Source organism: Leptonychotes weddellii, chromosome 5, assembly GCF_054177405.1.
Source record: "Leptonychotes weddellii isolate Sample4059 chromosome 5, ASM5417740v2, whole genome shotgun sequence".
NCBI lineage: Eukaryota > Metazoa > Chordata > Mammalia > Carnivora > Phocidae > Leptonychotes > Leptonychotes weddellii.
The window spans coordinates 100,322,447-100,344,438 of NC_138373.1; the positions used below are offsets into that span (position 1 = coordinate 100,322,447).

The window sequence follows — 21,992 nt, forward strand, 5'->3', positions numbered from 1 at the left end:
CCCGCCACATGGATGTGACCTGCTCCCTCTGTCCACTGTGAAACCGCCTGGAGATGGCCGGACAACAAAGCCACAGAGGCACAGACCCTGGGGGAAAAACCTGGTGTGGAGAGCTCTCTATTGAACACAGAGTCCCAGCGCCTGCCCTGCTCTCCCGCCCGCTCCAGGGCCTCTCTGTCCCCCATTCCTTGGCCTTGGGCCCCGGCTCATTCCACTCGAGGTCCTCCTCGGGCGCCCGTCATCACGGGGGACGGCCGCCGCCACGCTGCCCGCTCCAGGGCCGCGAGTCCAGTCCGCGGAGAGCCCTGCCCAGCTGTGGCCGGCCTGGGGGCCTCTTGGCCCGGGCGTGCCCTGGCTTTCCTGCCCGGAAGTGCCTGCTCCAGCCCCAGCCGCCTCATGGCTCCAGCTCCCGGGAGAGGCGGGAGAGCTCCCGCTGGTTGTTGATGACCTTCAGCTGCTGGACATAAGCCCAGGTGCTGGCCGGACTGCGGGTGCCCAGGGACTGCTCGGAGCCTGCGGGGGAGGGGGGGCAGGACAGGGGTCAGGGGGGGCAGCCCTGCCACTCTGTAGAGCCCATCCCTTCCCCGTCAAGGAGCAAATCAGCCTTGCCGCCCTCCACCCCCTACCCTGCCACTTCCCACAGCCGAGCTAGAAGACTGTCTAGCCCTCCAGTCTGGAGGAGTGTGGTGGAGAGCTCAGACTCTGAAAAACAGGCCCCCGAGATTACATACTGCATAATACCCCTTTTTACTAAATTCAAAAACAACTACAACTCAAGACTTTTGTTGTCATAATACGCGTATGAAGCGTTTTAAAGCTGTAGGTGTATGTATGTAAGTCCATATAAATATATCTACATCAACATATTATAGCGGCCCAGGAGGAGGGAAGAGTGCGTGGGGAGAGGAGGCTCTTGTCAATGTGCCCCTACTTGGCTTGGGTCCAGCGGTGTTCGGTGGATTATCACCATCGGTACATACGTAAAACAGAGGGCCAGGGGTGACAGCGTCGGCTGAAGCGTGGACTACGATTAATCCGCTTCATGCGACCGAAGGCCAATTAAACAAAATCAGGTCTGGAGTAAGAGTGCCTGGGTCCCAGCTCTGTCATCTGTCCCAGCCTTCCACAGCTACTCCAGGGCTCGAGCCTGCTTGTGCGTCTTTAAGCTGGGAGAACATTCTAGCTTCCTCAGAGAGGTGTCGTGAAGAGGCCACAGCATCCTGTATGCAGGTGGCGGAAAGCGCCAGCCGTGGCTGTGCTGTGGGCCCCCAGCCCTGCCCGACTTACACGTGGATGTCCTCGCGGCCTGGCTGTCCTCGTGGAGGTGGGATACGCGGCTTCTGAGCGGCGACAGCGGCACTGGGCGGGGCGAGAGGCGGGAGTCAGAGCCTGGCAGGGCAGGGGTGGGGGCGCTTCTGGGGGGGCGGGGGGCCTCTCACCGTTGCTGTGGCTTCGGCAGCAGTGCAGCATCCGGACAGCTCTGGCCAGCATTCTCTGTGGGCAAAGTAAGGACAGAAGAGCAGGCCTGAGGGGCAGGACCCCGGCGTGGCCCGTGGGGCAGCTGGGAAGCAAGCCCCCTTGGAGTGGGGGCGCTCCTAGGGACTAGACGGGGCCGTGTCTGCTTTGCCCCACACGCCCAGGGGGGACCGGGTGGCGGGAGAAAGACCAGAGATCAGGGAGGGCTTAGGGCTCAGCCTGCCGGGTGAGATAATGAAGGCTGTCTTCCCCAGCACGCAAGGGAGTGACTGCTTTAAGAGAAGTATTCATATTTGTGTTATTAATGACAACTTTCGGTCATCTCCCGCCCCCACTCGCTTGCAAGGACACAGTCATATCTCTAACCCACTCTAGGGGCAGACGCCCACTCTCCTTGAACTCACCATCTTCTCAAAGTTGATGAGATTCTCTACCAGTGTGTGGTTTCCTTCATGGATGAAGGTCATGTCTGCAGAGAGATGGGTTTTGGGTTTTTTTTTTAAAGATTTTATTTATTTATTTGACAGAGAGAGACACAGCGAGAGAGGGAACACAAGCAGGGGGAGTGGGAGAGGGAGAAGCAGGTTCCCCGCAGAGCAGGGAGCCCGATGCGGGGCTCGATCCCAGGACCCTGGGATCATGACCTGAGCCGAAGGCAGCCGCTTAACCAACTGAGCCACCCAGGCGCCCAGAGAGATGGGTTTTGCTTAAAGGTCCCCAAACTCCTTCCCTTCCTGCAGCCCAGGAAAGGCGAAGGGCCAATAACGGGAGCCTTGGGCCTGTCCCAGCCCCACACTGCCCTCTTCCTCTGGCTCCCCTCTGACCTCCCGGAGCAATTTCCTTCTATCTCTTAGGCCTCATATCAGAGGCCATCTGATGTCACCAGCACTTGCGTCAACACTGCTTCTAGCCTGTGAACTCATAATTCGTCTTTGTGTCCCCCAAGGCATTGGCACCCCAAGGGTCAGATGGGCATACGGACAGACGCAGGAACGGATGGGTGGAGGCAGGAAGGTAAGCACTGGTCCAATTACCTTTGAGAAGAAGAGGCATGAAGGGGATGATGGGGGGGGAGAGCTTGGTGAGGAGCAGTCGATAGACTCGGTGGTTCCATGAGGGGTCCTGAGAGGGAAGAAGCCTCAGTGAGGGAGGGACATGACCCACCACGCACCACGACACAACCAAACACCATCTGCTCGGAGCTCAGCTTCCTCTGGGCCCCAGGTCTCCCTGAGGCGGGCTCCGCAGCAGGCGGGAGGGGACCTGAAGCACGGCCAGACCGGCCATCTGCGCATACGGCTTCCTGGCCTCTGGTTAACCCCCCAAGCACACTTCAGGGGCCCTGAGGTTTCATAGAAACCACTCCCCCCCCCCTTCTGTCTCTGTCCCTGTTCTTGTTTCTGTCTGTTTTTCCCTTTCTAGTAGGTAAATTCCTTTGAACCTCTTGAGCCCACAAGGTAGATTTTTTTCTCAAGAGCTCAGAGCCAGGCTGATAAAAACACCTTTGTGTGAGTTCTCTCCTGAACACTCTCAAAACCTCTTAACCACCCCCCCCCAACAATTCCTGGCAGGGGGTGGGAGGGGAAGCCAGCTCCTCAGCTTTTCCCTCCTCTGTGGCCTCCTCTAGCGTCCTCCAGCATCTCCTGAGGGGCCACTGACAGGCCCTGGCACACTGTGGGCCTGGCGCCAGGACTTGCTTCCTGGACCTGAGGCAGGTCAGCTGGAGACCCATGTTCCCCGGATGTTCGCCTGGTGCTTCGGAGCCCAAGGCCAGACACCACATGTGCCCTGTCCTGGTCTTCACACAGGACGTCACAGCCACAGCCAAGGCTCCCCCACCCCCACCCCCAGCATACGGCATATAACACGCTGGGCACCCCCCTCATACCGCTAACACTCCACGCCTCACCAGCTCCCCAAACGTACAGCCCAGAGGGAATCCCACTCTGGCCCAGGGCTGGAAACCCTGGAAGTGGCCGGAGACAGGTAGAGAGGCTGCCGGGAAGCCCAGAATCGGGGTTTCTGGAAGGAGGAGCCAAGGCCCAGCACTCACCAGCAACCTCTCGAGGGCCGAGTACAGCTTCCGGACTTTGTGGGGCAGCCGCTGTGAAGCAGAGGCAGATGGAGCTCTCACTGCTCTGGGATGGGAGCCCCATCCCCAACCAGCACTCCCAGCATGGGCACGGGCCGTCCAGATCACACCTACCTCCCACGTGTGGGCCAGGCGGCTGATGGCCGAGTTGCTGAGGCCAAACATGATGGCAAAGAAGGAATTGAGATTTTTTTGCTCCTTGAGGCTATGAGTGGAAGACCCAGAGGATCTCAGGGGAAACAGCCACACCCTCAGAGTTCCTACCCAGACAACAGCCGGCCTGGGGCCCAGGATCAGGTCCAGCCAGCGCTGCCTCTGTGGGGGCTGGGCGAGATGGGGTGGGGAGGCAGAGACTCTAGGAGACCCAGGGAAGCAAGGGGAAGGCAGATTTGGCAACATACTGACCAGGGACGGGGACATGAGATAGGCGGCCTCGGGACTCTGCCACACACCCACCCAGCCCATAGGCACTCACTGGGCAGCCAGCTTGATGAACTTCCTGAGCAGCTGGGCCCGCAGGCTCGGCACGGGGCAGAGACACAGCTCCGTGGCCACCCAGTACTGGAGCTCGTTGAAGCGGCGCATGAAACGCTCCAGGTTGGCAGTGGTGACGTCCCGCAGATGCTGGGGCCCCAGCACATAGTGGATCAGCTCCACCTGGGGAGGGGGCAGCAGGAGAGATGAGCCCACACCAGGCGGGGTGTCCCTGCCATCAGCGCTCCTCCCCTCAGCTCTGCTCCCTGCACCTGGTGGATACTGTTGAAGAGGCTCCAGTCGTGGTCCGTCAGCTGGCCCGCCAGGTCCTTGGCACTCACCAGGTCCAGCCCCTCAGCGGAGCCCACAGTGGGCCCCAGCTGCTCGGGGTGTGGGGTCTGTAGGTGCAAGAGAGCTCAGGAGGGGTACCTGAGGAATCCAGGGGGCAGGTGCGGGGTAGGAGGAGAGAGTTTGGGGCAGAGACTCCATGCCCATGGTCCAAGGCACGTCGGGGAGGATAAGGGTGCCACCAGGAGTAGGCCTCTGAAGGGTAAGGCTTCCCAAGGAGTTGTCTATCCTCCTGCCAGCTCCCCAGTGCTGAGATGCCCTCCTTGTAGGGCTCCTGTCTCCTGGGGAACCCCCAATGAGGGGAGGTCTTCTTTCTCCTTGAGAGCTCTCAACCAGCTCTCTCCCTTCCCCAGCATCTGGTACCTTCCATCAGTTGAGGCCCACTCCTTCCACTTCACCCTTAAGACCCAGCGGCAGTCAGAGCCAGGCCCTCCTCTCTCCTCTCTGTGACCCCCCCCTGCACCCACCTCTGCCACCCCCAAAACACAGCTCCTCCCCGGCCCCCTGCCTGTTCCTACCAGTTCATGCACTTCCTGTGGGTTGACAACAAAGAGCCGCTCGTTGAGCCCGAGGGATGTGGCCACACCGCGGGCCTCTGGCTGCAGGCCAATGGCATCTGCAAAGAGAGCAGAGGCTGGGGGGGGGGGCGGGGGGCAGTGGTGGGCAGAGAGGGAGGCCAGGGAGCTACGGAGGGCAGGGTCGAGGCCCCAGGCGGGAGGTCCCTTCTCCCAGGAGCCGGGCTGGAGTCCTGGGCAGGTGCACCGAGTGCACAGGCGTCTGCGCCCCCCACATCCACACTGCCCAGGTTAGCACGCCGAGGAAGACGAGAAAGGATGGTTAGAGACGATACTCGGCAACGGCGGAGACTCCCTGAGTCTCCTTCTTTGTCAGATGGAGACAGCAAGACCAACCCCGACTACTCGCGAGTCTAACAAGTTAATTTATGGAAGCAGTGGCAATAAGTAGACGATGCATGTAACGGCCCTTTGAAAACTGGGAAGTGCCCCACACGGGGCTTAGTGTTGATTTTCATCAGCAACTACCGACCGAGACCGTGTTCCTAGTCATGCGTGAATCCCTACTCTCTAGACCAGTAGCCTCCAAAGCAAGACCATCCTATGTCCAAAAACTATCAGCTCTTCTTCTATTTATTTTTCTCATCTGTTTTTGCTGGTTTACTTTGTGGGTAGCTTTAGAATTATATAATGTCAGTGTGCGAGTATATGTATATGACTTCCAAGCAAGTATACACATAACAGGGGGCTTGTAGTAAAAATATTGGTTACTGACATGGGAGGTGATCTAAACAGTGGGAAGGAAGGTCAGTACTCTCAACAGTTCCTGTCCGGTAGCAGAGTCTCTGGTCCTGGGGCAGCTGCAACTCTCTGGGTGGCCACCAGAGGGCGGTGCTTCCCAGAGCAGAGCACAGGACCACGTGACTGCAACCCGTCTCCCCACTTCCCGAAGGAGGAGAAGGGTTTGCTTTTCTGGCCTCCACTCCTTGTCATTATTCCCTGGGTGCCCCTAATTCCTGTCTACCCTAGGCTCCAGCTGTCAGCCCCGGGCTGCGTCCTCCACGGAGAATGAAGAGTGGTTTCTGATGGCCCAAGTTCCCTGAAAGCAGGTCTAAATAATTCTCATGCTGCCATGTTCTGAGCACTAACTTTGTGCAAGCCCCATGCTAAGTGTTTTATATATGTGATCTCTTTTATGGCCACAGCAGTGCTGTGCGATGGGTACAGTGTTAGTGCTCATGCGACCGATGAGGAATCGGAGGCTCAGCAAGGTTAAGCACTCTGCTTAGATCAGGATCACACAGCTCGTCAGCAGTGGGTCCTGGGATCCCAACCCAGGTTAGGGGATCCTGTGGATGCTCTTAACCACCAAGCTTCTTATCTTACCTGCCATGGTGCCTCCAGCTCCTAACACATTGCTGGCCCATAGCTGACTCTCAAACATGTTTGCCAACTGACAAAATGAATGAAGACTACCTAAATTCAAAAGCCAGACACTCTCATTTACTGTATGAACTCGGGACAATTGCCTCATCCCCTTGAGTTTCAGTTTCCCTGAATGAAAATAGGATGAAAGTACCTATCTCATAAGGTGGTTACCAGGACTCAATGAATAGATGAGGATGATAATAATAAAACTAATGTACAAAGTGCTGTGCCAGGCACCGTTCTAAACCCTAAAATAGATACGCCCATTCAATCCTCACAGTTCCTCTGCGAGGTCGGCACTCTTACCAGCCCCACTGAACAGATGCTGAAAAGAGCACAGAGAGATCAAGTCTCCTGCCCAAGGACACACAGACCGGTAGCTAAAGGGCTGGGCTCAACTGCTGACGGCAGGCTCCAGAGCTCATGCTCTCAAGCACTACATGCAAAGCACTTTGGAGAGACATAATAAACTGCCCTTAAATGCTAGCCATCATTAACACTGATGAAGACGATCAAAACGCTGATCTTAATTCGAGGGGTGGGATTTGGGCACAGACTGAGGGGCCCCCTCCCTCGGAGCCACCCCCCCTCCCCAGAGACACAACTCACGGCCTGTAGAGTTGACCTTCACCAGCACCTGCCCCTTGGTCCAGCCATCCTCCTGGGCCAAGGCTGCCATCACCTCTCTCACGGAGGCCGTCACCGGCAGCTTCAGGGTCAGCACCGAGTGGTCGGGCCGGCAAATGTCATAGGGGACTGTGGAGGAAGACCAGGCCGAGCTGTAGGAAGGGGCTTCTTGGTCCCCCCAGCAAGAAGTGAGCATGCAGCAAGCGCAGCAGTGGGAGGGGCCCGAGGAGGCAGGAGGGGTGGTGACTGACGGGAAGCCTGGGTGGACCCGCTGCCCAGAGTGGGGGGGAGGTCGTGAGCTGGGAAGGGAGGGAGGGAGGCGCAGGGTGGGGGGGGCACACCCCGTCTGGCAGCCTGGAACAGAGACCCCGAGGAGTCCGTCGCGCCCTCCTCGGCCAAGCATACTAAGGTCAAGGATGACGACCTCAGGCTGCAGCCTCTGCCCTGGCTGGCCCGGACCACCAACCTTTGTCCCCAACTCGAATGGCACAGTTGCTGCTGGGGAGGGGCTGGTCCTGGCCCGGGAGCCAAACAGGCACGTTCCTGGCCTGAGAGGGAGAGAAAGTAAGGCCCCGGAGGCACAGGGGAGAGTGCACAGAGCCACGCAGAGGCCTCTGTCCCTGGGAGCGGGGGACCCACATGGCGCACACACCATGTGGGCTCTGCTTGCTGCGTGGACCTGAGCCGGGGAAGGCGTCAGACACCAAGGCTCCCCGAGGTGAGACAAGCCAGTGCCCCTGTGAGTGCGTGTCAGCCCCTTTGCCAAATAGGCCCAGAGCTGTCCTAATATGAACATACCTCAGCCGTTGGCCCTGGTTTTGTCTTCCTTTTCCTCCTCTGGCTACCATTTGCTATTGGCCATTTGCTGCGTGCTAGGCTCAGTACAGGCTTATTCTAAGTATCTAAATAGTCACAATAGCCCTTCAGGGCTGACGGGGCAGCCATGCCGGGCAAAGGCCTCCATAATACAACTCCTCTGCCCACTCCCAGATCTGAATGGGGCCGATCCTCCGAGTTCAGACCCCAGCCACAGGCCTTCTCTACTCCACGTCTCAGAGCTCTCCCCAGACATCTGCACAGCCTCACACCACCTGCATGCGGAAGTTGCAGCATCGCCCTCTCTTCCAAGCACCTCTGGGATCCTTCCATATCTGGGCTCCATCCCCCCAGACTCAACACCTCCCTCAGACCCCCTCATCCTGCCTCCCAGCTGTTCTCCTGGGCATGGCTCCCGCCTCTCCCCGCCCCCTGCCCCCCCATTTCTGCAAAGCTTATCACCTTGTTCTGGGGGTTCCTCTGAGCCCCTCCTCCCAGCCCAAGCCAACCCCCAGTTCCACTTGCCCAGTTGTCTCCCCCCCTCATGTGCTACAATGGCCGGACTCTTCTCTACTGTCAGTCCTCGGGTGCCTCCAGCTCCCCCCTTCCAGTCTGCCTGACCAGAGCCAGATTAAGCTTCCTAATGCAGCTTCAAGGCCATCATTGTCTGCTGGATAAAGCACGGGGTCCTTAGCTGACCTCCTCAAAACACACATTCAACCTTGTCCACCCATGGCCCCAACATCTCCAAGGAATCACATTGTTCAGAGGACAAAGCCCAAACCCCTCAACATGGCACACAGGGCTCTACGTGCTGTGGGCCCTGCCTGCCTCCCCAGCCCCCTCTGGTGGCTCCCTCTCACACTCCCTCTGCAGGGTCCCGAACAGGTGGACTCCCTGCCCTGTCGAACCTCACTGTGGGCCTCTTCCCCCCGACCCTCCCACCCTGTAGCTCTCAGCTCTTGCGGTCACTCTCCCTGATCCTGACCCCGAGTCGGCCCTTCCCTTCTCTGTTTTCAGAGACTCCTGCCTTTGCCATTATGCATCAGGACGCCGTGCAGTCTGTCTGCGAGCCCCACAAGGCCCGGGGTGGCTGGCCCCCGCCACTGCAGCATCATCAGCACCTAGCAGAGTGCCCGGCACATGAGGGCGATTCCATACTAGATCCTGAGCGTCCGCCGCGAGCCACAGGTGCCGGCCCCTCACTCTGGAAGCCAGTACTCTAGCTGGGTGGGGCAGGCACTAACAGGATAAACAAAACAACCCCACAGGGCCTGAGGCTTTGACGACAGTCATAGAAGACACCTTGTCAGGAGAGGGCGGTGAGGGGTGCTCTGGATAGGGAGATGGGAAGGGGGCCTCTCTGAGGACCCAACATTTTGGCTGAGATCAGAAAGATAAGGATTTGAGTGGGCAAAGAGCCAGAGAAAGAAAGTTCCAGGCCCTGAGGTGAAAACAAGCTTTGCCTAGAGAAGAGAAGGAGCCTGTGAGAGTCTCTAGCAGGGAGGGGGTGGGGAGGGGACACAGGCCACTGGGCACAGAGAGCCTGGTGTTTATTCCCAGTGCAGCACTCCCCACAACCAGCCCCATCCTACCGTTCCAGCCCTTTCTCCCACCCTTCCTCAAGAAATCTCGGTTCCAGCCACACGTTCTCAGCCCCCTTCGCTCCCTGTGGGCCCCTGCCAGGAATGGTACCAGCCACCTCTGACTCCCAGGAACCCCTGGGCTTCAGAGGCTGCCTTCAGGCACCATCCCCTCCCCCCAACCCCCGGGGAACTGCTAACTGGCTCTGCGAACATGGAATACCTCCCAGATGCAATAGAAGCCCCTTGGGGTGAGGTAGGGATGGAGGGGTGACCCTAGACCTCTGTGTCTCCCCACTAGGCCTGGCCCCCACGCCACACCCAGCCCCTGCTCTGTGAACACCTATCCCAGCCCCAGGGGTGTGTCTGTGCATGGGGACCCTTTCCAGGCTGAGCCCCTGGGGTGGGGGCTGAAGGAGGGGCAGAGGGAAGAAGCTGGGGCCACACAGAGAGGAGAGGAGCTGGTCTGCGCAGGCACCTTCATCTGAGGAGATGCATTCCCACAGCCATTTTCCAACCTGGGGAGCAAGCGAGAAGGGCAGTGAGATGCGGTGAGCCAGGGACCCCTTCGGGCAGGACGGGGCAGGGGGTGGGGGGTGGGGGGCCTGGCTCTGGATTCCATCTACCCTCAGCAGAGGCTCAGAGCTTTGCAGACTTGCTAAATACCAGCTAGAGGGGGCAAAGCCGGGGCTCGAAACTCAGCCCCTGCCTTCTGGGATTTCCGCAGGCCAGCAGGGGGGAAGGAAAGAGAGTTCCAGGAAGTAATGTGCCCCAGGTGTCAGGCTGGGCAGGTGAGCTCTCCCTGAACCTCACCTGGCCCCATGGGAATGTCTGGGAAGGCCAAGAGAAGCTCTAGGGAATTCACCGGGCTGGGCCAGCAGGACAGGGCACCGAGGATGCTCGGAGTAAGTATGTGCAGAATGGAGAGAGTGGGAACGGCAGGTGCGCTCGGGAGAAGGACATGTGAATGCCTGTGTGGCGCAAGACAGTGCGTGAGCGTGGCGCGAGGGGGAACAGCAAGGGGACTGGTAAGAACAGGACTAGACAAATGAGCAGCCACAGCCAACACTCGCATAGCTCACAGCGCCTGCAAGGCATGGCTCTGTGCTCAGAAGGCGCCGTGACACCCCATGCTCGCGAGATGGGTGCTCTCCCGGTGCTGGGGACGAGAGCCCGGAGCCCGGGGGCGGGGGGGGGGGCGTGCCCAGAGCAGCAGGGCCATAGGCGGTGCAGCCTGGATTTCCAGCGCGTGTTTGTGTTGGTGTCCAGCGTGGGTGCGGTGTTCTCCGTCCCCAGTGCACCGCCCGCCACGCATGTGACAAGTGAACGTGGAGCCCAAGCATCACCTGTGGTGCCGCCGCCTCTCCGGCCACTGCTCCCTCAGCAGGAGGCAAAGCCGGGCGTCTCTGCTCACCAGGTCTGAGAGTTTCTGGGAGGAGCCAAGATTCATTGACCCGGAGGTAGCTGCACCCCTCCCGGCAGCCCGGTCCAGCCCTGCCTCACTCCCAGGTACCTGGAGAAAGCTGGTGGCCACGGGGTCCATGTGGAGCATGGGGCCATAGAGGGCCACCCACTGGCTGACCAGCCGCAGGATCTGCTGCCTCTTGTTGCAAATGTAGGTGCTGTGCTCCTGCTCGCTGCCCCCTGAAGGCTCCGCATGGAAGGTGGGCGCCAGTCAAGGGAACCACAGCGGCCAAGCGGGCCACCCACCACACCTCAGGCAAAGGAGGGGCAGGGCTGCCCGGGGCCCGCTGACAGGCAGAGGGGTTCAGCACAACCCTGCTCTGAGAGACCCCTTCTCCCTGTTCCATACAACCTCCTCGTCCCCCTGGGTCTGGAAGGATATTGGTGCAGGAGGGCAGCACAGAGCTGCGCACTGGGCATGAAGACACTGTAGGTCAGGAGGAAGTCACTGAGGAAGGTCTCTGTAGGGCAGGGACAGGGGAACAGGAGGAAGCCTCAGAGGTCAAGTCTGCCGAGCACAGACGTCTGCGTGGCTAGAGTTCCCTTCTCCCAGTCCTGTGGTGGGCAGTGTCCCAGCAAGGCCCAGGTCCTGTGACGGCACTCCCCACCCAAGCCAAGGGCACAGGAATGAGGACTTCCTGCTGGCCCAGCCCAGCACCCAGTGACGTCACACTCAGGGTGCCTGGCCCTCTCCCAGACTACGTTGACCACCCAATGAGTCACACAGCAGGCAGGGTATCTCTTGTCCCTACCTGTTGGGTCGTGAGCACTGGAGTCAGGTCGCATGGCCTCCAACAGCAGTTCTAGAATCTTCTCTGGGGTGCCAGACATCACTGTATACCTAGCAGAAACAGCCGATCCATAGCCCTTCCCCCCATCTGGACAGACAGCAGGAATCACATCACCCTTCCCTATCTGCCAGCTCTGTCCCACCTCAGGGGTGGAGGGAAGCTCGCTCTGGGGGTGCATCTGGTCCCCGGAAGCCCCTCCCCCCCACCCCGGGAGGCCAGCGAGCAAGGGTAAGACATGCGGGAAGGGAGTAAAGCCCGGGAAACGGAAGGAGAGAAGGTGGGCAAGAGGGAAAGTGTGCAGGAGTGTGGCAGGTGTATTACCGGTTCCTGCCTGGGGTTGGGGGGCGAGAAGGGCCAGCGCCCTGAGAGGCTCTCTCCAGCACCAACACCACTTTGCCATGTTCTTCTAGCCTCATGGTCTTTGCTTCCACATCCTGGAGAACAAGCCACACCCTGTGCTCAGTACACACCACGCGTCCTTTCCCCCTTTCCAGGGCATCTCCCTCCACCTCCATGCCAGACCCTGGGCCCCACAAGGCACCCACAAGGACATTCAGCCCTTCTCCCACCCCATTCAATGCCCGTGACCTTGGATCTGCCCTACTCCCAGTCCTGCCCATCATGCAGCCTGAGCCCCGCTCCTCCACCCATCCCTCCCCCACCTCCTTCTGTGGCTCCCACTCTCCATTACTCTGCCTCCCCTCACACCCTAGTCTCCCCCGACCCTTCCGTAACCCTCCACCCCCATGGTCTCCCACACTGAGCTGGGGTTCTCCAGTTTCATTGAACCTCCTCAGTGTGCTAGAGACGTCCCCACATGCCCACGCCCCAGCCATCACCTCCAAGCTTCTCCAGCTCCTACCTCGCCATGATCCTTATAGACCCTCTCTGGTCCCTGCCGCTTACCCCCTGCCACTTCCCCAGAGAAGGATCCTGGCCATGTCCCCTGCCCTCCCCACCCCCAGTAACGGCACCTTGATGATACGGTTGAAGTCTTGCTTGTCCACGCGGAGGAAATGACAGTTGTCTTCTCGTAGGATGATGGTGGCTGCCCGGGGTGCGTCATTCACCAGCGCCAACTGTCCAAAGTCATCTCCCTCGTGCAGTGTGGTCACCAGCCCCTGCAGCCAGGTCTCAGTCATAGCCCAGCCAGGCCCCCCAACCCTCGTCAGAGCAGATCCATGGCGGGAGAGCCCCTGGGCAGGAGGAGACCTGGGGGATTGGCAACCTTGGGTCCATCGAGGTCCTGCCCACGAGGGCTTGGACCAGGGAAGCAGGTACCACCGAGAGGGCAGGGGAGAGAGGGAGAACTCACCTTGCCATGGGTCACCACGTTGACAGACCCCTTCCAGATGATGTACCATGAGGTGCCCTTGTCTCCCTGGCTGAACACTGAGAGAAGCGCCAATCAGACACCTGGGGTCACCTGCACTTCTCTGTGGCCTCTGCCGCGTCCAGACCCCTGGCGCCCGGCGTCCTGACCGCCCCCCCCCCCCCCGGTCTGACTTACACACGGTCCCTGCTTTGCTGTGTGGTTCAAAGAGCAGAACAGCCGCTAATTCCCGCTTCACCTGTGAGGCGGGAGCAGATGGTCAGCGGGGCGAGTCCGGGGTAAGAGGGGCCAGGCTAGCGGGGAGGTTAGGTCCAAGGACACAAACGCCCGGGGAGTGGGGGGGGATGTGCGCAGAGATGCGGCTAGCTCAGCTGCCTGGGATTCAGCAGGAGACAACGCCCGGGGAGGAAATGTGCTGGGGCGGGGGTGGGGGGGAGGGAGAAGGATTTTTGGACAAGGATGCTGGGAACCAGAGATGGACATTTCCAAGCCAGAGGCCGAAGCGGGGGGAAGCATCTTCTGGCCCAGCAGTTGGGGCCTCAGGGGTTCACAGGGAGAGGAGGTCCTGGGGAAGGGGTGGAGGCGGGCGGACTGACCGAGTTGGAGAGGTGGGCCACAGCCTTGATGTGTAGCAACTCCTCAAAGATGAGGTCCAGCTCCTCATCTGTGCGCTGACCCGGACTGCGGGCACAGGGCGGCCGGGAGGCAAACAGCGCACTTTGGACCTGAGGGCACGGGAGCCACGCCGCCCGCCACGCTGGGGCCTGGGGCTAGCCGGCCTCAGCAGTGATGGTGACCGGTAATGGGCCAGCCACTACCGCGTGCACACCGCGTGCCGGCCTGAGGCCCAGGGCTTCGCACGTGTTATTTCAACCTGCCCTCGTGACCACCCCATGATGTGGGCATGGCTCTCCTCCTTTGACAGAAGAGGACGCTGGCATGGAGAGGCCCAAGGCCACCCAGGGAGTCACCTGGAACTGGAACCCGAACCCAGACCTGCCCGCCTGCCCCCTCCCAGGCACCGCTGCACCTGAGCGCGCAGGGTCTTCGTAAGCCCCGTGCCTTCCACCCACAGTTACAAAGGAAGAAACCGGTTCAGAGGTGGGGAAGGGGGCTCCAGAGCACACAGCGAGAAGAAAGGGAACCTCTCAGAGATGAAACTGAGAGACTACAGAGTCTGAGAGCCGTGCGAGGCCTGGGATTGCGGGCTGCAGGGCTCCCGACTCACGGCTTTCGGAGTGCCACGGTGAGCAGGGCATCGGGCCCCCGCTGGGAGAGCAGGGCCACAGCCTCGACCAGCTCCTCCTCCAGCTCGTGGATGCCCACGGTCTCTGGCTCCGGCCCAGGGAAACGGTAGAACTGGGTGTCTCGGTCCTGGAAGGTCCAGTCGTGTTTCACTGCAGGGCAGAGGCCCGGGTGTGAGGGAGGCGACAAACCGAGGCCGTGTGGGTACGAGGCCCCCACCGTAATGCCCACCGACGCCTCGCCCCCAGATGCCTGCTCCCCAGGACTGCCAGGCCCGGGGGCCCCACCCTGGGCTCGGGCTCACCATGGCAAAGGGCACCTTCATCCAGCAGCACCTGGCAGATTCCCACGGCTTGGCTCCGGGAATGGACCCCAAGGCCCAGGTTCAAGATGCCATCCACCAGCTCCCGGCCGGAGCAGCATTGCCTACGGGGGGTAAGGGGACAGGGAAGAAGAGGGAGAATTAAAAGGCAGGAGGGTGGAGGGCAGAAGGGGGAACTTTGGGTCAGAACGGTGCCTTTCTAGGCTAGCAGCAGGGCGAGGCCCAGAGGCCTGAAGGAGAGCAAAAGGGAGAGAAGATGGGGGTGGGCAAGGAGGCAGCCCAGGCCTCCACTCACCGATAGAGCCGAAGGTGGTACTTCCGGTCTCGGATAAGGGTCGGGCAGGTGGCCAGGAGTTGCCGATGCAGCTGCTTCCCAGCCCTGAGCACCCGCTCTGTGGAGGCCTAGGACAGGGAGCGTCCCAGTGGGCTCAGGCCCCGAACCCCTGGCTTGCTGTCCCCTCCCAGCTCCACCCCTCCCGGCTGGTACCTGCTCCAGGCTCACGCTGAAATCCAGGGACTCCTCACTGTCAGTGAGTGGCGTCTAAGGGCAGGGGGGAGGGTCTGCACGTTAGTGCCAGCTCTTGGACCTCAGCCCTCCCCCTTTCCCTCACCTCTTGCCCAGTCCCCAGCTCCAAACACATACACTTAGCTACTCGGTCAACAAATAAACTAATGCTCCCCGAGCACCCCTGTGCGCCAGGCATCCACCTCTTCCCACCCTATCACCAGACCCTTGTCTTCCTTCTAGACACGAACACTGCACCCCAACAGATGAGATCCCCATTCTGCTTACTCAGGGCCCACGTGTGCCCAGGCCCCCAGGTAAACCACACCTGTGTAGGGAAGAGAGCTGAAAGAGCATGAGGATGGGAGGTAAGAAAGGCCCATGTCGTGCCAGGAAATGAACATCTTTGCTCCCGGCCTGGGGTCACGAAGCCTAATCCCGAGCCGGGGTTCATCCCCAGCCACAAGACCTGGGGACTCCTGGATTCAAATCCCTATTCCTTCATTTACTAGCAGTGGGACCCTAAATATATGGTTTAACTTCTCCCTGTCTCAGTTTCCTTGTCTGTAAAATTTATAAAACACTCATAATACCAATACAGAGGCTTTGGGAAGGGTTCTGTGAATTAATGTGTATTGAATGTTTAAAGCACAGCTTAGCACAGAGCTGTATGTACATGTTAGCTATTATTACTCATCAGTGAAGCAGAGGGCAGGCTGCCTGCTGGAAAGCCCCTGTGCTCTCTGAGATGCTGCTGCTAGCCCATAACCCTGCAAGAGTGAGTAAGTCTTGACAGCACCCAGGACTGGCTCTGGAAGACAAGATTTATGTAGAAACCCTGGTTAACAAGGTTGCCAGGCCCTTGGTATCAACTGAGCCATCCAGGACCCCAGGGCCTGTATGTCCCGGGATGTTGGCCAAAACAGCCCCTTACAACCCTTCTTTCTCTGCCACCTGGAATTTGTGGACATCTCTGGACAGCATGCCCGACCCTCCATGAGCCCTCCCAAAGGCAGAGTACTTTACGGTTTACAAAGCATGTCTCGCTCCATGATTTCCTCTGATCCTAGACAGAAGAGGACCAGATGGAAAGTAGGCAGAGCAGGGATTGTCTGTCTTCTCTGACTTAGGAAACAGAAGTCTTGGGGTGAAGAGCTCGTGTAACTCAGTCACACGTACATGGGATAACCAGACAGCTGTGCATAAACTCCAGAAGTGCTCACATTCTTGGTCTCACCCCACCCACCGCACCTGCCTGGTTCCTGCCCCCCTCTCACTAGCTCTCTCTCCTGCTTTCCCAGCTGCACTCAGGGCCCTGAAAAGGACCTGGCTGGGGAGCTGGGGTGCAAGCAGGCCCGGGGCCAGAACCCCCTCCCCTGGTCCTGGCATCTTCCCCCTGTGTGCCAGGCAGAGGCCTGAGGTCGGGCACGCACAGGCGCCTGGCCCGGGGCTGGGCGGAAGTCGCTAGGTGTCCCTAGGGTATCCCTGCCCGGGTCAAGGGGCCCAGCCTGGTGCCAGACACAGAGCCCTGGAGACTTAGCAACAGGAAATGAGGAGGAGGAGGAGGAGGAGCCGGGGAAGGAGGAAGGGCAGGAATGCTACCCAGCCAGCCCCCTGTGTCGGAACAAACAGTGCCGAGTGCTAACGACTTGTTGTTGTTCGTGTCAAAACGCCCAGGTGGCCCCGTCCCTGCCCCAATTCTCCCTGGTGCCCACGACCCAGGCTCCAGCCTATGCTCCCTTCCTGGTATTATTCCGACCCTGGAGGGCACATGAGGAGGGTTGGTGCCCGCTTCTGTGGCCAGGCTGGGCACAGCCCAGATCCTAGATCCCCAGGCCTTGGGGAAACCGTTTCCTGCCCTGCCCCAGGGAATAAGCACGAGGGTCAGGGGAAGGGGGCTCTGGCCCGTCAGAGCTGAGGAAGGTTCCTGAAGGCATCCCTCTCCATCTGCCAAGGAAAACGGGAGCCCAGAGAGATGAAGTAACTGACCCAGAGTCACACAACTACTCAGAAATTCTAGAGCCTACTGAATAACCAGCGCTGGCCCTGGAAGGAGGTGTTTGTCTCCTACCTCGCAGCTGGAGAGAAGGAGGCTCAGAGGTTATATGACCTGTCCTGAGAGTTGGTGAAGAGGGGCACCGGGATTCACGCTGTGCCTGCCCGATTCCAAAACACAAGTCCTTAACCACGAGGCACTAGGGCCTCCCAGGCACCTCCATGGCCTCGTGTTTCCCCCACCTTGTGCTCTGGACAGATAAATTTTGCCCTCAGGAATGTTCCATGGGTAAGTAAGTTTGGAAAACATTGCGTTAAACAAAGTTGCACGGGTTTGTTATCATAGTCCCTCTGGGTCCCTACCATGTGCATGTGCACTGGGAATGTCCTAGGATGGGGGCGAGGGTGCTAGTCAGGAGATCTGGTCAAGGTTGGGGGCTCCCGATCCAGATGCGCAGGTCAAATCTCAGCTCCCCATTACCAGCCAGTTGGGTGACCTTGGCTGCTTATTAACCTCCATGTGCTTCAGTTTCCTCATCTGTAAAATGGGGTTCATGATAATAGTACCTATCTTATAAGGTAATTATGAGGGTCAAATGAGTTAATAACATAAAGCACTCGAAGCGATGCTTGGCTTGTGGTAACCACTCAGGAAATGTTAAGTAACTTTGATTAAACTTCATTATTTTATGATGGGTGCCTATTACCCGGACATAATGCAAAAAATGTTGTACCTTCGCTAAAGCTGTCCCTCATCTGATAACCCTGAGTGTCACCCTAGGGGTTCTCAGTTGGAAAGAAGTGGCTGGTATGGGGGGGTGAAGGCCCTTGCCCACTGCGTCCCCTCCTGCCCAGACAGGAAGGACTCAGGGTAGAAGAGGAGGTGGTAGCTAGCTTCCCTGGCACCAGCGCCATAAACCTGCCCCACCCTCCCTCCCTGTCACTCGGTGTCAGAGCCACACTGGAGGGGCCGGCACTGAGCCAGACAGCCTCGTGGGGACCTGTCAGACCAGTTCCCTTAGGCCATGGCTAGGGTCTCAGGCCAGGGCTGTGTGTGTTGGGACAGGGAGAGGACGCAAGGGGAGGGGTGATGCTTTGGCGGGGGGGCGGGGGGTGGCGGTCACTGTTACCATCTGCAGCAAAAGAAAGTACATCATGAGCTCGGCCTCTACATAGCCAGATCACCTGGGACAGAAGCCTCACTTTGTCTCTTAGCAGGTGTGTAACCCTGGACCTGTCACTTAGCCCCCCCCACCTCTGTTTTCTCATCTATAAAATGAGATGATGACATTAGTATCTATCTCACAGGGCTATTGTCAGATGATTTGATATGTTAAAAGTAAAGCTCTTATAATAGTGCCTGGGACTGGGGCGCCTGGGTGACTCAGTCAGTTAAGCGTCTGCCTTCGGCTCAGGTCATGATCCCAGAGTCCTGGGATCGAGCCCCGCATCAGGCTCCCTGCTCAGCGGGGAGCCTGCTTCTCCCTCTGCCTCTCCCCCTGGCTTATGCTCTCTCTCAAATAAATAAATAAAATCTTAAAAAATAATAGTGCCTGGGACCTAAGTTTTAGACAACTATCAGCTACTACCATTGTTTGGACAGGTGGGATGAAAGCATGTTTTCTGAGTTAGAGAATAAAGCCACCTCCCCCAAAACAATCTCTCAAAGGGAAGCTTCTCTGAGCTTGTAAGAACCACCAGAGGTATCCTGATCTTGCCCTTGCCCCTGGATAAATTGATTCTTCTCTGGCTTCCAGACATCAGACAAGATCTCCTCTCTCTCTCTCGCATTTTCCAAAGGAGCTGTTCTTCCATCCCATTCCAGGGTCACTTTTGCCATAGTTGGTAAATCTTTTCTCTATCTAACCTCGGGCCGTCCTGCTGGAACTTGCTTTCATTTTCTCTTGTCCTGATCTAGTCGCAACAGAAGGGCCCTCTTGAGGCCTCAGGAGATTGATGGGTTCCCCCTGGTTTTCTAAGAGGCTGTCGTGGCCTAAATAACTGTCCACACTGTCCTCCTAGCCTCCACCCCTTTACAACATCCACCCTTTACCCCATGTGTATACACTCCCTGCCAGCCCCTCGTTCCCTCAGGTGAGCGGTGCAACTTCCCGGGTACCCAGAGCCTCTTAACCAGCTGCAGTGGGCTGAAACCAACCCCCCCACCCCCGCCGCGACTCCCCAGAGGTGGTCATCAGGAGAGGGTGTGGCCCTTGCCCCCAGCCCTAAAAATCTAAGTTCCCTTTAATTACCCATTCCCACCTACCCCCACACACAACTGGCTGGGTGGGGTGGGGGGGCAGGGGGGCTGTGTTTCAGTGACTTTCAGCCCATTTCCACTCCAGCAACCCTTACGCCACTCTTCTGGCCTCCCCACACACCCCAGCTCTTCAATTCTGGGGGCCGGAGAAGTCAGGAGACAGCCTGGCGGCCTCTTCCACTCCCCCGCCAAGTCTTTGGGTCCCAGGGGATCCTCCAGTGACCTCATTGTCCCGGCACCTGCCCTTTCCCCCACTCCCCACCTTGCCTCTACAAGCTGGGAAGGGGACAGGAAATACACAAGTAATTATAGTCTGAGAGGGAAGGAGGGAGGGAGGGTTCCAGCCCACAGGCTCCAAGCAGTAGCTCCTGCCAGTGAGCTGGAGGGGTGAGGGAGATGGCTTGGCCCAGAAGGGGCCGGCTCCCCTGCTCCCTCCGGAGCCCCATCTTGAGCAGGACCCAGGCCCAAGTGGCCCCTGATCAGGAAGACCCAGGGAGGGAGGGAGGGGTTGGGGGAGAGCTAGGGACTGACACCTAGATTATCCTCTCAACTCTGATTGTGGGGAGGCCCCCATCACCTTAGCAGACCTCGTTTTTCTCACTCAGCCTCATATTCTGATAAATATAAATGGCAGTTGGGCAAGAGGTAGGAGGAAAGAGGCAGAAGGTGGTGGTCCTCCTACTCAAAGGGACTTGCTGATAAGAGACATAGGTGACAAGCGCTCCCAATTCTGTCACCTGCTCCTGCTTTCCCTCTACCCCTTTGCCCAAGTACCCTCCTGGCACCCCCCACCCCCTGCCAACGCTATCCCCATGGCCCACAGAATAGACACACGCTGAATCTCAGGGGAAGGAACTCTGAAGTCTGGGTGGTCGGAGAGAGCTTCTCTGCTGATCTGGATCCTGTCCCCCACCCCGCACCCCACCCCTCTTCCCCCTCCTGCCCTCTCCTTTATTCTCACAGCTCCAGGAGGTTCCTCACTGGCAGGGAGACTCCAGCTCCAGGCTCCAAACTTCTCAAAATCCTCCCCTGAGCCCCCCAGAGCCAGATGCCAAGCAGCGTTCACATGACCACCTCACCCCAAGATCAAGAAGAATTGGCGCAGTTCAGCGGCTCGCTAAAGGAGAATGTTGCCACGGTGATAGATCCAGAACAGCAACCAAGCTTGCCTCACCCTCCACCTTGACCTGGCCCCCAGTATTTCATACATGCCTCCCACCACCACCTGGAGGACACACAAGCACTTAACAGGGCGCACAAAGGTGACAGATCTGTGACAAATCCCTTTCCCCTTCCCCCACGCCAGCATGGGCAGATGTGAGTACCACACGCACACAGACACACGCGGTGCGGCTGCTCGACCCACTGTGCAGCCCAGCAGTGGCCCCTGCGCCCCCAGCAGCGTACTCCGTCTCCCAGTCTAGGCCCTCCTCCGGTCCCGGTGGCTGGCCCTCGCCAGGGCAGCTGATGGGCACTCACCCAGCGGAGCCCCTGGATGCGGCCGGGGCGCTGGTGCTCAAGCAGCAGCTGGTAAGAGCAGCTTCGGGGCCGGTGCATCCTCTTCAGCACCATGTTGAGCAGGGTCCCCTCCGGCACCACGTCCGGGAGGCCTCCCACCTGTGCCGCTCCTAGAGCTGGGCTGCCATCCACGGCCAGGCCCACCCGCCAGGGGCTCTCACCTGGCCAGCCCACCTGTGACGCAGGGAGGAAGGCAGAGAGCCATGGGGCTGGGGCTGGGGCTGGGGCTGGGGCAGCTGGACCAGGGCACAACCGCCCCAGGCAGAACCACGTCCTTTGAGTCCTCTGGACTGGTCAGGCGGAGGTGCTGCAATCCTGCCAGGAGCCGGGGGAGGGACAGGAAGACCTTCACTGGGGCCTGCCCGTCTGGCGCACTTCGGGGTCTCCAGCTGGTGGACCGGAGATCGGGCCTTTCTTCCCGGTCTCCTTTGGACTTCTGCCCCACCCCACTGCCCAGGTCCCTGAAGGGATCTCTGCCACCTCCCAGTGTGAGGCTGTGGACTCACTGAAACCCCCAGAAATGCAGCTCCAGCTCAAACCCCTCTTCTCCCCTTCTCCTTCACCCCTGACCAGCCCTCTCTCTCCCACCCAAACACCCCACCCACCATGTCATCTTCCTCTCCTGCTCCTGCCGGCCCTGACCCCACCTTACCCACCTTCATGTTCCTTCGCAAACGTGCACAGCCCTGCAGGCTCGAGCAAAAGGCTGGGGCGGGGGAGACCCTCCGCGAGACCCCGACTGCTCCCGGAGGGGTGTGGGCTGGAAGCCCCAGGCGAAGTGACCAGGGTAATTCCTAGCTGGACCCGCTGCCAGGGCTAAGCGTTGGGTGGAGAGGCTTCTTTTGGGTGGGTAGAGGGCAGGGGGCGTGGGGGGAGTCCCCCCCCCCAGCGGCAAGGAGCCCCAGGCCTCCGCCTCCGTCCCAGGCGAATGAGCCAGCTGGCACCGGGCGCCGAAGCGAGGCTGCCGCTGGCACTGGTCCGGGCGGGAGCTGTCACACCCCCTGCGCTCCCCGCCCCCTTCCCCTCCCCGGGACGGGTTGAGAGGGCGGAGAGGAGGCGCCCAGCCGGACGGTGGGGGAGGGCGCAGGGAAGGGGGCGGGCTTGAGCAGGGGGGTGGAGTCCGGACTCGGGGGTAGCGGGGCGGGCGCCAGCCCGAGGCCTGAGAAGCCCCAGGGGGCAGGAGCGGCCCGGCTTTGTGTG

The 21,992-nt window shown here is 59.5% G+C and overlaps 1 protein-coding gene across 5 annotated transcripts; it reads right to left on the reverse strand.

Moving 5' to 3' along the window:
* Positions 1-101: 101 nt before the first annotated feature.
* RAPGEF3 (Rap guanine nucleotide exchange factor 3) lies at positions 102-21,770 on the reverse strand. 5 transcript variants are annotated; one of them, XM_081821563.1, is made up of 30 exons: positions 21,449-21,768; positions 20,754-21,107; positions 17,378-17,552; positions 15,002-15,055; positions 14,810-14,916; positions 14,497-14,618; positions 14,176-14,344; positions 13,544-13,628; positions 13,125-13,185; positions 12,930-13,006; positions 12,589-12,735; positions 11,936-12,048; positions 11,576-11,664; positions 11,206-11,284; positions 10,873-11,023; positions 10,706-10,788; positions 9,838-9,877; positions 7,427-7,508; positions 6,943-7,089; positions 6,292-6,381; positions 4,909-5,006; positions 4,315-4,440; positions 4,044-4,225; positions 3,683-3,773; positions 3,530-3,580; positions 2,511-2,598; positions 1,881-1,945; positions 1,440-1,494; positions 1,288-1,359; positions 102-513 (listed from the first exon to the last, which is right to left on the reverse strand). In XM_081821563.1, exons 3-30 carry the CDS (start codon positions 17,384-17,386, stop codon positions 395-397), a joined length of 2,652 nt encoding a protein of 883 aa, XP_081677689.1. In that variant the 5' UTR covers positions 17,387-17,552; positions 20,754-21,107; positions 21,449-21,768; the 3' UTR covers positions 102-394. The 5 variants fall into 5 exon arrangements, with proteins under 5 accessions (XP_081677689.1, XP_081677686.1, XP_081677688.1 ...); XM_081821560.1 differs by lacking the exon at positions 17,378-17,552 and having other exon boundaries at positions 20,754-20,966; XM_081821562.1 differs by lacking the exon at positions 17,378-17,552.
* Between the last annotated feature and the right edge of the window lie 222 nt (positions 21,771-21,992).

Bases quoted from the DNA above. Each gene is read 5' to 3' on its own strand.
- RAPGEF3 (XM_081821560.1), bottom strand. The intron at 13,007-13,124 runs GTAAGTCAGACC...CGCTTCTCTCAG, and splicing joins CAGCAAAGCAGGGACCGTGT to TGTTCAGCCAGGGAGACAAG. The intron at 11,024-11,205 runs ATATCCTTCCAG...ACTGGCGCCCAC, and splicing joins TGTGCTGCCCTCCTGCACCA to CTTCCATGCGGAGCCTTCAG.